The 17,367-nt window shown below is 40.5% G+C and overlaps 1 protein-coding gene and 1 long non-coding RNA gene across 7 annotated transcripts in view; one reads left to right on the plus strand and one right to left on the minus strand.

The window, feature by feature from the left end:
- The window catches only part of LOC122560195, a 61,039-nt gene extending 58,656 nt beyond the window's left edge, over window positions 1–2,383 (plus strand). Inside the window, exon 3 of the long non-coding RNA XR_006314691.1 lies at window positions 2,184–2,383. This is a non-coding gene — a long non-coding RNA (uncharacterized LOC122560195). The remainder of the gene's footprint in view (window positions 1–2,183) is intronic.
- Window positions 1–17,367, minus strand: part of LOC122560194 (homeobox protein TGIF2-like) — a 33,589-nt gene that overhangs the window by 14,271 nt on the left and 1,951 nt on the right. The window contains exons 1-2 of one of the 6 annotated variants that reach the window (XM_043710592.1): window positions 6,694–6,715; window positions 4,121–4,371 (exon numbers count right to left, since the gene is read on the minus strand). In XM_043710592.1, the coding sequence (XP_043566527.1) occupies window positions 4,121–4,371; window positions 6,694–6,700 (258 nt within the window). In that variant the 5' untranslated portion in view covers window positions 6,701–6,715. Of the gene's footprint in view, window positions 1–4,120; window positions 4,372–4,638; window positions 4,804–4,847; window positions 5,016–5,091; window positions 5,144–5,619; window positions 5,979–6,693; window positions 6,716–17,367 lie in introns of those variants that run through there. The other 5 variants (XM_043710589.1, XM_043710588.1, XM_043710594.1 and 2 more) reach the window with 5 other exon arrangements.

The raw sequence follows: 17,367 nt of genomic DNA on the forward strand, positions 1-17,367 counted from the left end.
AAAGGGACTCTGATTCCATTCCTACATCTCATCTGCATTCTACACTTGGTGACAATGTTAGATTCCACATACATGTTGACTGCACCCGCACTATCACCTCTTGATCGCTATACTCTGCTTTGTCATGCTACCTGTCTGACGACCATGAGCCAAACAGAAATTCCCACCAACTAAATTTATATTGGATGATAAATTCAACTTCTCCCTCTATTCCTCATTCTGCCCACTGTTTATGGCCAAAAAAGCTTATTCTCAACCTTAATGTTACATCTGGTTTGAGATGCGCTTTCCCTCCCTTCAGTCACTCAGGCAAATGCAACACAAACACCCCAGCTCATCTGCCACTGGAACCCTCACTATGCCTTTACTAACTCGACACGATTACTTCAATAATCTGCTGGGCACCTTCTCACCTCCATTAACGTGAACAATCAAACTTCGGTTGCCTGTTTTTAACCTGCAGCATGTCCTGTTTTACTTGCCATACTTGAACACATTGTTGTTTGCATAAGTCAATGCTTCGATTTTGAAATTCTCATTGTTAATATCAAATCCTTCCATCACCTTAACCCTACTTTTGTAACTTCCTCAAATCCACAATTCTCAAACTTCTGCACCCATCCAGTTCTAGCCTTTTGCACATTCCCAATTCCAACACTGGTAGTTGGGCCTTCAGATGCCTTATCCTAAACTCTGGAATTCCTCCCTTAAACTCTCTACTTTCCTACTTACTTTTATAGTCCTCCTTAAAATCTCCCTCTGTTCTAATATTTCATTACATGTCAAATTCTGATTGACAGCATGAATCATGCTTTGCACTATACAGTTGTGACCTCTTATTGCTTAATCTGAAAGATGTCGCTTCTAAAAGCTCTCCCACAGGACCAGCCCAGATTATGCGCTGATCTCTAGAATGGGCTTGAACCCACACTTGTTGATTTGCAGGTGTCACTACCACCATTCAGATTAGGTGCTACCACAAGTGCAAATCAGGCTGCCCACTAAACAATATTGCAACATTAATTTAGGTAACATAATTGCCACTTTCAAAACAGCTAACTAGCTAAAGCTAAGATGTGACTCAAGGTTAGCCTGGAACACAAATGTAAAAACTGCTCAGATGCAATCACATTTCACTTTGCCTGTCCACTTTAGGCCTCTGCTCAGGCACTGCTTGTGTTGAAGTAGGCTAAAGGGACACCATCCTGGGGCTAATTGGTAAGGCAAGTTTCTGTGGTTTTAACAAGTATTTGTGGGTTTCCAGCTCCTGCTGGTCAGGAAAGGATAGGGTAGGGTATTAAAGTCAGAGGAACAGCTGGCACACTTCTTCCTTCCCCCCCAGTACAAGTGATGGTTGCATTGTGACTGGCACAAAACAGACCCACAATTTTGATAAACAATAAACTTTTATCTGCACAAGTCACTTCAAAAAGTTTAGTTTGCATGCTTTGAGGCCATCACAATTTCATGCAACATTATTTTGAACATAGATATAATTTATTCAATGACAGACTCCTCTCACAACACCATTAGTTGTGTAACTGGCATCATCATGAATGGCAAATTGATACACTTGTTTAAAGGTCAATCTTTTGTTGCTTTGCAACTCTATAAAAGGCAGCAATCTACTATTTTTAAATCAAACATCTCTCAGGCATTTAGTACCTATGCATTCATTTTTGTTTACATATCTTTGATGTGTATCCAATGGAAAATTGGGCTTGGTGGAAATGAATCCTTGTGTGATTAGGACATGTGGTGAATGTAACCTGAATTTGAAAGCTTAGTTCTTCATACTTACAAGGGAATATGAGATATCCTAACTCAACATCTGCCGTTCACAACTTATTTACGTGAAGTCAACTTTTGATCACAGCATAGAAAAAGTACTTCATTCACATTTAGTGTGGCTCTTGAAATCTGCACACCTTGAGCACACACAGAAATTTGATACAGCTGTTTTTTTTGGTGTTTATCCTTCAAAATAAAGAAGAGGATTCAATTTCTCTGATGAATCCACCCTCTGATCCCTTTTAAAATGTATTTAAATACTGTGGTAATGCTTGTCAAGGGCTGACTCATTCAGACAGACGAGTGAAATGACATCAAACAGGTAAACAACTAAATACTCAAACTTAAAAATATTGTTTTGGATGCACGTTTACATTTAAAATCTCAATTAGTTTTCCAGGCAGTTAAATCTTGCAATAAGCAACACCAAAAGGAGTGTCTCTTCCTAACTCCTTTGAGACAGACGAGACCACAGGCAACAAACACCGACAGGAAATGGCTTTCGTAACAAGGTTCCAGACCAACATGGGCATTTAATGTTTGAATTGCTGCACATTGACTGTCAAAGACATCATGAGTGTACAAAACATTTGTTTTTATCCTATGCTTTTCAGTAAATTGGTTATAAACATGCCTCCATACTACTTTAAAGATCTATTTTACTGCTTTGGTCTATAATAAAATGTCCATTAAGTCTCAGTCACAGCTCTCTGTAAAGTTAATAGGGCCACATGAAAGAAAAAAAGCTTAGATTGATCACAAGAAATCACAAAGACTAAGACCATGCAACAGAGCTCCATGTAGGAACTGGTTGGTTTCACTTTTACTAACAGCTTCAATAATCAGCTGTATGTCCCCAAAATACCCTAACACTGTCACACTCTATGGCTGGAACTAAGCCAGAACTATATTACAATACCTCTCTTTAAAAGAAAACCAGTATTAGGAAACACTCAACACGAATAAACAACAATCCAAGCCAAGCCACGTTTAAAAGCTACTATAGCAATAATAAAAATAACCTACATTTATATTAGTTTCAACAAAAGCAAACACCTTAATGTTCAGACAGATGAGGCAAAACAAAGATCACAAGCAAAACAAGAAATTACTAAAATGGAGGAGAAAGAGCAGGGTCAAAAGAGAGGCTGTCAGCAATATCTACGAGTCAGGTTCAGAGTAAATAATGGAGGAGAAGGGGCAGTGCGGTGGTTGGGGTGGGGGATTCCAGACATGAACATTAGTGGCTAAAAGTGTGTCAAGAGAGGTTACACAAAAATCCTTCAAAAAGATGAAAATTTTAAGTGCAATACTCCCTCATTACATTTGAGCCCAAAACAAATTTTAGAATATTGCACTACTTATAGCAATATCCATTCTGTGAGACGAACACATGTAGAACATGGAAATAAAATGTCCAATTCCCCTTAAGGAGCTTTCTTCAGCAAACTCCAGATTGTGGTTATTCACAATGCATGACTTCAAGTATTTCAATAACCCTTTCTGCAGACACGTCCTTCAAAGTGCAGGACCATACAGCATGGATATCTAACCTGCTGCCCTTGAGCTTCACAGCCCCGTTCTTGAAGGCCAAGTAATCTAATCCTCCTTGCATTTCGATTTCCTATTTTCTCTGCTTGAATTTCACGGCCATGAGAGATTGTAAAAGCATGATTTGACCACAGTCCAACTTGATGTATGACTCCCCAGAACAACACATCATCAAAGCTATATGAGCTATATGCAAATTAGGTGAACCCACTCTCATCTTGATTTTGATCTCCAGCATCTGCAGTCCTCACTTTTGCCAGATTTAAACCTGTTTTGTCATCACTGGGGTTTGCCATATATTAAACATGCCTGCAAAATCCTAACAGTCAGAGTAGTTTACCTGAAATCCATTATTTTTAATGATTCCCCCTGATGATAAGCATCTCGTTTATGACACACCAGCTTTGACACACTGTTTTTCCGCCCTTTATCTTTAAGGATATCGTGTAATCAACGTGTTCAGAGATTACAAACCTCCTGGAGCAGGTGGCAGTTGAACCCTGGCCCCTTGGTCCAGAGGTAAGGGCACTACCGTTGTACCACAAGCGTCCTTAGTACAGTGGCTTTAAAGCTGGGTGCTGGGAAGATGAAAGATCACACTCCTCCATGTCACAGGAGTTCAGCCAAACATTCAAAACACGAGCTGGCCACTGCTCAACCAGGGAAAAAAAACCAGAGGGGGTGGGGGCGAGTGGGGAAGGTACAAGGCTGCAAATGGCACGGAATACCCTTGAAACAATCCTCATGCATAAACAGCAGCGGGAGCAGATTCCCTTACCTGCAATACTGTTAGATTCGCCTGTCCAGACAAACTCAGCTTCTCCTGCTCGGATGGATAGGCGTTCAGTCGGTGCTCGTACAGCCAGTCCCGCAGGATTTTCACCGACTCTTTGGAAAATATCACATGCCTCTTCCTCTTCTTGGAATGAGCCATGTCGGAAATCAAGCTGCTGCTGCTGCCCTCGTCTTCTCCCGTCTCGCTGTCTGACATGGCTAAGTCCCCTGGTCTCCTCTGGCTACTGGTGAAGGCTGCAGACAGACACAGAGGGAGACACACACAGGCACAGAGAGAGAGAGAGAGAGAGAAGCAACGCCAACAGTGCAGCGTTAGTAACTAAGCATTACTCACACATCACAAACTGTAACACAAAGCCATTCAGGCAGATCATCACCTTAAACCCACATCGTCCCCCATCCCACTTTAAAACAGCAGGGGGGAAAGAAAGGGGGGAGAGGGGGGAACAAACAAGTTTCAAAGTTTCTGGCAAAGCAGTGAAAAGGAACGAATTTCCTTACTTTCCCACCACTACACAAGTTTCTCTTTCTTTGCAAATAAAAGAAAAATATACTCCTTTATTTTGCCAGAAGGGAAATCTTCAATTAATTCCGAGTGAGAGCAAACATCTATCTCGCCACCATCCTGTTGAAAGACTGTTTCCAAAACAACATTCCCCCACAAAAAACAAAATGCACGTAATAATAAAGTGAAAAAGCAGAGGACAAACTTTGCCGCCATCGACAAGTGGCTGAACACTGTCCCTTTTGTTGCTGTGGAAGAGGAACTTGCAAAGAAGGGTATTCCCAGCTCAAACTAAGCCCATCTGTCAGATGAACATTCGCGAGAGGTAGTTGGCTAACTTAAAATAAACTTTGTTTTTGTACGTGTGTTGGGGGGGGGGGGGGGAAAGAGAGGGAGAGTGGACGGGGAGAAAGAAAACCACAGACAAAAAAAAACTTTCTCCATTACACCTCGTGTCAAGAAATCCCAGTTTCTGCTGAACTCCATTCCTCCAACACTACCCCCTCCCCCTCCCGGAACAACTGTTTCGTTGGTTAAAAATAAATAATAAAAACACATACATCTGCACAGAGAGGTTTTAGGGGCTGGATGCGACAGGAATTAAAAAAAAAGAAAGGAACCGACTGTGAGCTCTGTTGAGAAAGATGCCATGCTTCCCTCTTTTTTTTGTTTTAACAAGCGAGGCATCTGTAGAACCATTCCGCATTCACTCACTCATTCACACAGATGGGTCTTTTCCCCTTACACATACACACAATAGAGATTCAAACGGAATCCCCTCCTCCCCATTCCAACAGATTCAGTCGGTCTGAAAGGAGAGAGAGAAAGAGCGAGAAAAAAAATTCCAAATAAACTAGCAAAAACAAAATAAAGCACACACACAGCTAGCAGCAACCTCCAGCCTGTCCTATTGTTCAGGACGCCAAGCGCTTTGACAATGTGCCAAACACACTGCACCAAGGTCACACCTCACTTACCTTTCCTCGCAGCTTTCATCCTGCTCCACTCTATATTTTTTTTAGAGTTTCTGTCGAACGGGAGACTTTGGATTTTGTAGCTTCATATAAAAGTGTGAAGGGGTTGTTTAGGGGTGGGGAGGAGGAAAGTGCTGAGCACGTTGCGCGTGTGTAGTGCTGCTGCTCCGCTCGTCTTTCCCCAGCGAGGACAGCGTGGCGCAGTTAAACAAAGCTCTCGCTCGCTTTGCCTCTCTCTCACTCACTACCTGCTGCTGATCCTGATTGCAAATGCTGCTGCTGACTCCACTCCTGACAAACCCTGACAGCTCACCCCGGAAACGACCTGACACTGACGTCACCTGAAATCACAACTTGCCTCTGGAGCTGCAGCCCAGCAGCAATGTGACACATACTTACACAAGGCTCCACTCCTGTCAAACTTCCACGCATCCCCCCCAGAACAGCAGCAGCCAGCGGATATTTGCAACCATTATGTTTGACGACTGTTGCACGCCAAAGCTTCTTGCACTGACGATCAAAAGCCTTTGTTTTGTTTTTGCTCTCCTTTTCTCCCCTCTTTGGGGAGGTCCAGGTTAGCAATTGTTATGTCGACCAAAAATAGCCAAGACATCAAAAGCATGGTTGTGTTAGCTAAGCGTAAACACTAAATGAAATGTATCCGTTTGAAAGGAGGAAAAATCTTTTTCCTGTTTGCCAAATACACATATGGCGTAAAATGCATCTCCAAACTACAGCGTGGAAAAGACTTGGTGCTGAATGCTTAATATTGTTTTTGTGACATTTCCAAAATCGGCACCGTGTTGATGCATCGAAATAAATGACATTTAAAGACATTGAGTATTGTCAAATGATAGGGGAGCAGTCATTTCTGGGTTTGTAATGCAAAAAGTGTTTTGTCACTTGTGTATCATGCCATTTTCGCGAAAGTAATCAGTGACCTTTCTCCCTAGCAGTAAACGATTTTTGTTTAATGTTTATTTTAACTAATTAAAAAATATATTTTTTAAAGAAACAGTCCTTATGATTTGTTAACACATCCTACAAAGGATGAACTTCAAACCTCCTGACACTCACGTGACATTGACCTCAGGATGATTAGTTTGCTGCATCCTTTATTCTTTGAGGTTCCCCTCTCTCTGCCTTCTCCTCACTGCAGCACAGCTGTGACCTCCATCATGTGGACAATTCAACTTGCATCTCCATTTCTGTAGCACTGGTCCGTTTGTGTCATACAGCATTATGCATTGTATAATGCCAAAATGCATTAAGGCCGGAATTTGGACTCTATCATGATTTTTGCAGCATTTCAGTGGGTGCGAGGAGTAAATAAGTCAGGAATGTACTTTGTTGAAACCTCACTTATTTTAAGCCTCATCCATGTTTCTGCTCTAAGTGTTGCATAGCCTTCACTATGTCAATGTGTACAAATGCAAGTATCGTGAACTGCAGAAAATGTATTATTAAATGCAATTTTCATCAATTTCACAAGAGCAATGCTGAGCACTAGGAGAGGCTTTTCTCTCTGGCATTGCTATGATTGATGGAAGGACCATTTGAAGTTAAGATGATCCAAAATATTATGCACATTTCATAATGACAGTTAAAGATTTTCTCAACCATCACCGTGGTCGTTGGTTGTTCTATGCTGCAGAAGATCTTGTTTCCTTTGCCATCGGCCACTCAGGTCCTTAATTCTGGAATTCCCTTCCAGCCCTCTGCTGCTTGAGAATAACTCTTTAAACCTGCCAAGTTCAATTAGAAAATATGTCCTTTCATGCAAATATTTCTCTTCTTATTCTTCTGTGAAGCACTTTGGGATGATTTCCTCTGTTACAAATGCCACAGAAATTTTTTTTAAAAAAATCTATAGAAGACTGCTAAAGAAATTCTATAAGACCCTTTCGATCAAATCTCCACAGAATGTAGGAAATCTGCCACAATTATAAAAGTGCCACAAATTTCCAAACAGAGTACCTGAGTCTTCATGAAAACAGCATTTTCAGGAACTTGTCACATTCCTTTTTTTTAACATCAACTGTTACATTCTGTCTGTTTAGATTAGGGGGCAAGCTCTTGAATTAAAAATAAAACTATCATTCTACATGGTAGGATCATGAATGCCTAGTGTATTCTATGCTTTTATGTAGTATAACAGGACAAAAGGAAAGGTTAGAAGGAGGATGAATTTACAATGCTCACTTACACATCTCCACTAGTAACACATAATCCATATTTTTTACCTTTATGAACCTGAAGGGTGTAATCATGAAACTAATGTATTAATGAGCTAGGATAATGAGACCTGATTTGCCTATGCAAATTGGGTTAATTGCAAAATCATCTTGCTGCCTGTTACTCAAAACCTGCAATTCCTATATTTAGAATGCACTGAGGGCATGGATAATATTCAGGGAATGGCATACTGCAATATATTAGTTTTCAGTCTTACATAAGCTGGTGATAATTAAATATATCATTTATGCATAGTGTCAAAATATAGTTTAATCCCTGTTGATCACTGCCATCGTTTTTTTGTCCCTTTCCTGCATCAGAACAAAAGCAACGTAAATTGCTGACATCATTTCATGAGGTGATTGTTCTGTTTACTTAAGAGCAGTAACAATTTTCTATTTTGGCAGTACACAAGGGCCTTCAAATTTCTTTTCATATTTTGAACCCTTCATATTTATTGTATTGCCATATTGATTTTGACGTTTAATCAATGTACGTGCGAATGTACAAGTATTTATATTTTTTGTGTTCTATTGTCGAGCTGCAATAGCCACATGAATTGTGATATAGGAATGTGGTGTCACAGGTGAGATAAATTTGGCAATGTATTACAATTGGTAAAACAATGGGACAATCTGCCTATTGTATTGTTTTTTCTAAACAACACTAGGAAAGTAACCAGAGGGAACTTTGAATAGAATTGAACCAATTTATTATGTGCGAGCTTGAGATTCAGCTTATTCTGGGTTATTTCAATCACTAGAAGATGCAGGAAGAAGAAAGTTGTCATCTTCAACTCTTCCTTTTATGTCTATTTTCCTTAGCCTTTTCATGCAATGAACTGATATCTGGTGACAAAAGCTTGTAAGTGGCCAAGATCTTATCATAGTTTTTATGTGAAATTTATTGGAGGTTGTTTATGCATAGTTATCCAAGGGATTGAATTGGTGTTCATCTTATTGAGTTGTAAAATACATGATCTTATCTCCAGATTTTTGCATACAATTGTATCAGTCGGTAGCTCTCATTTAGACTGTTGCTTGTCAATTGTTTGGTCCCATTTCCTTTTCCATTGCAGTATCTCCAACAAGGCCCTCAACCACAATGATTTAAAAACAATATGATTAGCTATATTAAAATATTTCTGAAGCTTGACTGACAGAGAGTGTCACTTTGAAATTGTGGCTTTCAAGGTTTCTGTTGGTGGCATACACTTTGCACTACTGACATGTTACTGAATATGCAAATCCTAACTTCTCGAAGACTGCATAATTAATTCACTTGTAAAAAACTACAAATGCTGGAAATCTAAAATACAACATCTGTGAAGATAAAAACAGCTCCTCCCCTGATCGGGTCAGCATTCCATGGATCTTTCCACCAGGACCAAATATGGGGACCCATCCCACAAGAATGAGTGGAGGGACCATTGAAGAGATTTTTATAGTGATGACCAATTATGAGGCCGCTGCCAGGCCTGGATGGCATCTGCCTCTCTAAGGAGCTGTGCCCATTCCACAATTAAAGGACTGGCTGTTCAGCAGTTTCACCAATGATGGACATCATAAGACGATAAGACATAGGAGTAGAAATTATATAATCTGGCCCATGAGTCTGCTCTGCCATTCAATCATGGCTGACAAGTTTTTCAACCCTGTTCTTCTGTCTTCTCCCCATAACCTTTGATTCTCTTAATAGTTAAGAACCTACTTATCTCTGTCTTAAGTATACTCAATGACCTAATCTCCACAGCCTTCTGTGGCAATGAATTCCATAGATTCACCACTTTCTGGCTAAAGAAGTTTCTCCTCATCTCCATTCTAAAGGGTCTTCCCTTTACTCTAAGACTATACCATTGAGTCCTAGTCTCTCCTACTAATGGAAACATCTTCCCAATGTCCACTCTATTCAGGCTTTTCAATATTCTGTAAGTTTCAATTGGATTCCCCCTCATCCTTCTAAACTCCATAGAGTACAGATTGAGGATCCTCAAATGTTCCTCATACGTTAAGCCTTTCATTCTTGAGATTATTCTTGTGAACTTCCTCTGGACTCGCTCCAGGGTCAGTGCATCCTTCTTGAAATATCAGGCCCAAAATTGCTCACAATATTCTAAATGTGGTCTGACCAGAGCCTTACAAAGCCCCAGAATTACATCCCTGTTTTTATATTATAGTCTCCTTGAAATAAATGCCAAAGTTGTATTTGCCTTCCTAAATATTGACTCAACATGCAAGTTAACCCAAACAGAATCCTGGACTAGGACTCCCAAGTCTCTTTGCACTTCAGATTTCTGAATTTTGTCCCCGTTTAAAAAATAGTCTATGCCTTTATTCTTCCTACCAAAGTGCATGACCTCACACTTTCCCACAGATAGAGAAGGAGAGGATGTCTATATGTTGAAGAACTCTTGAAAGGCCAGTCAGAGTGTTTCTTTAACAGTCTGGGAAAGGCAGTTCCCAGCAGGCAGAGGGTTGATAGTGAAGAAGCAGAGGCAAATTTTCAAAGGCAACGATCATATCCAGGGTAACCCCTTCATGGGCTATTGAGCATCCAGAAAGGAGGACATTCCCCTGACAAACTATTTGCAGGTCACTTCATTGAAGCTGACAGACTCTTCATGCAACCCACCTCAAATGGGCTTGTAAAAGCCCTATCCTTATTTCAGAGCAAAACACCTTTTATGCAAAATGTTCATCTGTCATCTCTCATTCCAGATACTGACAGATCTGTGCATTTACAGCAATGTTATTCCAAAAGATAATGTCAATGTCTTCATTGCAGAAAACATTTTTTTACTGCTATACTAACATATCATAATATATGACTCATCATATCACAAGAGGACATAAATAATCAATATCGACAGAATGTGAAACTCTGGAGAAATATTAATTGAAATTTCCATTCTATTAAAGAAAGCCAGGAGACAGACTTATTAGTTACCAGCTTCAGTTGTCCATAAAAAGATTGCATGTTTTTCATTAACACTGGTCTCAATGTTTTGTTCTGCCATTATTGAAGGTAGAAATTCAATGATTAAACAAAGCATGCTGAAACACTTGGAAATTGTGAAGTGCTAATTTCTGCAGTGATGTGAAAATGAATCCCTTCTCTTCCATCATCATCATTAAAGTTTAAAATATAATGTTAATGAGTTATCAAGTGAAGTGAATAATTTCCTGTTTTCTCACAATTTCCTGTGGGTGCTGACTCAGGCTATGAAAGGTTTCCCACTTTTAGCTGTTCTCCTACACCTTGTCCAAATACCAGTCATAATACTTGAGAGCCTCAACAGTGCAGGTTGGGTCATTTTTTGGTTCAAGTGTGGGGAGGCATTTTTCAGCACAATTGTTGCACAGTATTGGAACATTTGTGCATTGTTCCTTTTCGGAGGTGGCAGATCAGTAAGCACTCAAACAATTGATTTCTTTCCTTAAGGAAATGTTGGCAGAAGGTTGGTACTGAAAAAAAGGTGATGCCACTCAGGCATTTGCAACTCAGTAGAAGTGTAGCGAATATTTCCAGGTAACTGGCATGGTTAACTGTAATAATTGGTTATTGTTTGCTTAAATTAGTGCCCCGTCAACTCAAAACAAAAATGCAAAGTATTTCAGGATTTTTTTCCTCATCTGCTATAACTGTGTGGTATTCAAGGTGTACTGTGATCCAATTTATAGAACATGGTGAGATCCATTGAGGTCATTTTTCAGCTGAAGTTACATTCACAAACTGCACTTCACTGCAAAAAAGGGAAAAAAAATTGTGAAATGGTGAAAACGACAATAAGAGTGAAAAGTGTTGTAGATACCATTAATAGCATAAAACATTCTGTAAAACTATATTTAATAAAAGATTCACAGGTAGACAGAATGGTGAAGAAGGCATTTAGTATGTTTGCCTTTATTGGTCTGTACATTGAGTACAGGAGTTGGGAGGTCATGTTGCAGCTGTACAGGACATTGGTGAGACCACTTTTGGAATACTATGTTCAATTCTAGTCTGCTTACTATAGGACGTATGTTGTGAAACTTGAAATGGTTCAGAAAAGATTTACAATGATGTTACCAGGGTTAGAGAGTTTGAGCTATAGGGAGAGGCTGAATAGGCTGGGGCTGTTTTTCCTAGAGTATCGGAGACTGAGGGGTGACCTTATAGAAGTTTATAAAATCATGAGGGGCATGGATATGGTGAACAGCCAAAGTCTTTTCTCTGGGTTTGTTGAGTCCAAAATGGGAGGACATAGGTTTAAGGTAGGAGGAGAAAGATTTAAAAGGGATCTAAGGAGCAGGTTGTTCACACAGAGGATGGTGTGTGTATGGAATGAGCTGCCAAAGGAACCTGGATGGGTATGTCAATAGGAAGGGTTTAGAGGGACATGGGCCAAATGCTGGCAAATGGGACTAGATTTATTTTGGATATCTGATTGGCATGGATGAGTTGGACCGAAGCGTCTGTTTCCATAATGTAAATCTCTATTGCGCTATGACTCCATGACTCAATGACTTGATTACTCTAATTGGTAGGTTTCATTCCTAATATAGATTGTGGCCTCTTCCATCTCTCCACATTTTCTAAAGTCGATGGCTGTCACTGAGCTGTGTGGCTCACCATGCTGAACTATCAAGAGAGTCATAAACTCATAAAGTTGGAGTCATAGAACCTCATACACATAGGTAGCTTTTACAGACCCTATAAGAATGGAAAACGTGCTGTGCAGCATGATGCAATTCGGTGCAATGTGAACTTGCGATTTCATGAAGGTGAGTTGGGATGCAAAGACAAAGTCAGTGGTGTGTTCGCAGCATGTCACACCTCATGACATCCAGTGGTCAGTTCGTAACTGTAGTGCATTTGCATGCCATGAATATAATCGACAATTAACAGTCTTCAATAAAAAAATAAAGACAGTGGCCCACAAAAGTCTCATGGCAACTGGTTCGCGATTGTTTCAAGGCGACAGGCATCTGTCTGGTTTGTCCAGTTATAAGGCCCATGGCTTACCTTGTTTACTGTATGGCAACAAATGGCATGAGAAAGAGAATGGTCACTTTCAGGGAGGCTTTGAGCCATCCAAAGTGAGTCAGTGCTGAGGAGGATTGCAGAATGAGCCTGGGGAATGGAAGATTGAAGTGGGAAAGGCTTGGTGTCCAAAGAGTGCTGTTTTCTACATGTGGTCATGATTTCGTTGGCCAAATTAAGATAATGAGGCATCTAATGGGCAATGGCAATTCTGTATAAATGTATATCCATCTCACAGCTTTGACTGGCAGATCTTTACAGAGCTTTGATTTGACCTCCAGCATTTCAATTACCCCTGCTGAAATTCCTCTCAAACATGGTCCTTTACAATGCATAAAAGGAAGGGCCAGCTGAACCTATATGTTCAGCTATGTCTCACAGAGTGGTAAGTACAACAGAGGGCATCAATATGTCCATTCAAACAACATTGTTTCTTAAAAACAAAGGAAATGTCTCCAAATTCCCTGTAACCATTAATATGTGCCAAATATGAGGTGGAGAACAGATGTTTGAGGGTTGAAGTAATGGAGGAGATCAAAGAGATGGTGAGGGATGAGGCAGTGGAGAAGTTATGAATTGTAAAATAGAGATATTTTCTGACCAGTAGCAATGGTATGTTAGTGAGCAAAGTTATAATAAATGAACACGTCATGGTATAAATCAAAATACGAACACCATAACTTAGGATGAGCTAAACTTATTAAGGATATGAAATGTGAACTGACCGGGAGAATGTGGATCACAAGACAATAAAGATAAGGTTTCAGCGGCAACTGGGCTGAGACAGGGGTGAAGACAAATGACTTTAGAAAGGTGAAAGGAGATGTGTGGTTTTTGAGAGGGTATGAGGCTCAGTTCAGGGTCAAATTGAACACAAAGGTTGCGAATAGTTGGATTGAAGTGGTCAGAGAAAGGTACAGAGTTGATGACAAGAAGTAGAGTTTGTGCCAAGTTCTGAAGACATTATCACTCAAGTAGCAGTACTAAAGTAAAAAAGAACTGCAGATGCTGGAGATCTGAAACAAAAGCAGAAATTACTGGAGAAACTCAGAAGGTCTGGCAGCATCAGTAGAGAGAAAACAATTTTAATATTTAAATTCCAGAGACCGTTCTTTGGAATAGGTTTCTGGATTCAAAATATTGACTCTGTTTTCCATCCATTTGCCCCTTGAAATGAAATTAGAGTTCTGAAGGACACAGCATCTGTGCAGCTTCCAAGGTACCTGGCATAGACATCTATGATACACTACTGATGATCACAGATGACTTATACATTGACACAATATTTAGAACATAGAACATAGAACATAGAAAAGTACAGCATAGAACAGGCCCTTTGGCTCACGATGTTGTGCCGAGGTTTAATCCTAATGTAAAATATAGTAACTTAACCTACGCACCCCTCAACTCACTGCTGTCCACGTGCATGTCTAGCAGTCGCTTAAATGCCCCTAATGACTCTGCTTCCACCATCACAGCTGGCAACGCATTCCATGCATTCACAACTCTCTGCGAAAAGAACCTGCCTCTGACATTTCCTTTTATACCTTCCTCCTAATATCTTCAAATTATGATTCCTCATACCAGTCAATCCTGCCCTGGGGAAAAGTCTCTGGCTATCGACTCTATCTATTCCACTCATTATTTTGTACACCTCGATCAGGTCTCCTCTCTTCCTCCTTCTCTCCAGAGACAGAAGTCCGAGCTTATTCAACCTTTCTTCATAAGGCAAGCCCTCCAGTCCAGGCAGCATCCTGGTAGACCTTCTTTTCACCCTCTCCAAAGCCTCCGTATCTTTCCTATAGTAGGGTGACTAGAACTGGACACAATATTCCAAGTGTGGTCACAACAGAGACTTATAGAGCTGCAGCAAAACCTCGGGGCTCTTAAACTCGATCCCCCTGTTAATGAAAGCCAAAACACCGTATGCTTTCTTAAAAACCCTATCCACTTGGTGGCAACTCTGAGGGATCTATGTATTTGCGCACCCAGATCCCTCTGTTCCTCCACACTGCCAAGAATCCTGTCTTTAATCCTATATTCAGCATTCGAGTTCGACCTTCCAAAATGCATCACTGTGCATTTATCCAGGTTGAACTCCATCTGCCATTTCTCAGCCCAGCTCTGCATACTGTCTATGTCAGGCTGCAGCCTGCAGTAGCCCTCCATATTATTGACGACACCTCCAACCTTTGTGTCATCTGCAAATTTCCTAACTCACCCCTCAACCTCCTCATCCAAGTCATTTATAAAAACTACAAAGAGCAGAGGCCCAAGCAGAGAGCCCTGCGGGACCCCACTCAACACTGACCTCCAGGCTGAATACTTTCCATCCACAACCACTCTCTGCCTTCTGTCAGCCAGCCAATTCTGAATCCAGATGGCCAAATCTCCCTGTATCCCACATTTCCTGACTTTATGAATGAGCCTACCATGGGGAACCTTATTAAATGCCTTTCTGAAGTCCATATACACAACATCCACTGCTCGGCCGTCGTTGACCTGTCTTGACACCTCCTCAAAGAACTCAATAAGATTTGTGAGGCATGACCTGCCCCCCACAAAGCCATGCTGATTGCCTTTAACCACACTATGCTTTGCCAGATAGTTATAAATCCTATCCCTCAGAAATCTTTCCAAGACTTTGCTGACCACAGACGTAAGACTGACTGGTCTGTAATTGCCAGGGATTTCCCTGTTACCCTTCTTGAAAACAGGAACAACATTCACCTCCTTCCAATCCTCTGGTACGACTCCTGTGGAGAGGGAGGAGGCAAATATCCTCGCCATTTATTGCTGATGAACTCAGCTGCACTATGACATGGCATTCTCAACATAATATGTGCATAGTCTATAGCACCCTGCATGTGGGGGAAGCCAGTCATTTTGGGAAAATCTACTGTCTGGTATGTTGCACTGATTATATCACAGGGAAATGAGATGAAGCAGTGTTACTATCATAAATTGCAAGGATAACAGTCTTGATACATTTGAAAGCTTTCAACATACAATATTCCCATATTGAACAATAATATATCATGCACTGCTGGGCATTAAGCAAAGATTAGCATTCCCTTTAAGAAATCTAACATGCTATAGTGCTTAAGGCAGGTAGCCTCTGTAGTTTTAGGTCTGTAGCAATTTCAACAATAGTCAATCAGACATGTGATGGTATAAAATAGCAATATGTTTGAGAATGTGAGCTTGTATTTCTAAGGAAGTGTTGCCCCTGCCACATGTATGCCCTCAGAAGCTGTGTATTTTTTTCATTTTTTTCCATTATATGTACTATAAAGGCATACACATAGTTGACAGTGATTGACCTGATACACAACTGGGTTTTGTGGTATGTACCTCACAAGGTCCTGGCAGTGGGGAGTACTTCTGATCTTGGTGAGCACTGGATAGCACGAACACATGCCATAGAGGTGTAGGTGCCTAAGTAGTAAGGTGAGTGGCAGAAAATTGAATGCAGTAACTCACTAGGGCTCACAAAGAGAAACTCTCCATGAAACCCGCTGAAATGGACAATTAGCTGAGTACTGCTATAATTCTGTTCTCTTTCACTCTCTATAGAAATGTCGCCTGAGCTACTGAGTAAGTCCAGCGGCTTTATGTATGTTGCATTCTTTATTCTGCTAGTTTCATAGAAACATACAGCCATTGAGAATAAGTATTAAAATGATTTTAAAAATCTGCTATTAGTGTTGGAAAATATACATGACCACTGGATGACTTTCTGCACATTGCAGATATGAACACTTACTATGAACTCCAATAGTAAAAAGAATAGCAGCTGATGAAACAAATCCTGTCAAGGTAGGAGACTACAGATAAAGTCATCCTTGTCCTGCTCTCTCACTAAAGAAGGACAAGTGGTGGTAGCTTAACCTGAGGGTCATCTTAAGGGTTCTTCATGGTAACCTCAGCCAGTGCAGGAGTTGAACTACACCGCTCATTTTATTCCACATTTAGCAAACTTGCTGTTGAGCCAACTGATCTATAAGTTGGCCAATAGTGTTAAAGATGCATGGAATCAATGGCTGGAGCAGTTAGTGAAAAATTAAAGCTTTAAAATAAAAGGATTGATGAAATGATCCTTAATAAGGGACATTGCAGCAGAATGAGTATGTAATAAGCTGGAGCTCAGGCAGCGAAAACAGATTTCAGACTGGGTGAACCAAAGGACCAAATAGATTGTCTTTATTCACATTTTAATTGTGTTCCTTCAAATTGCTAAGACAACAGTCTGTTTCCAACTAACCCTCCCCCATCAAGAGCACTTCCAGCTGAAGGGGCCATCCCGCAAACTCTGTTTGGAAACCAGCACATAAATTATGATTTTAAAAAAACATTTCAAACATAACTGATGGTGCAAAAAGATTCTACAATGAGTGACTGATAGATGGTATAAACCAGGAATGTGTTGGGTTTAATCCTTAAACTTTATTGTGTTAACTGGCTGCAGACTGGGTGATCCTGTTCACTTCAGTG

This window comes from Chiloscyllium plagiosum, chromosome 20 (genome assembly GCF_004010195.1).
Source record: "Chiloscyllium plagiosum isolate BGI_BamShark_2017 chromosome 20, ASM401019v2, whole genome shotgun sequence".
NCBI lineage: Eukaryota > Metazoa > Chordata > Chondrichthyes > Orectolobiformes > Hemiscylliidae > Chiloscyllium > Chiloscyllium plagiosum.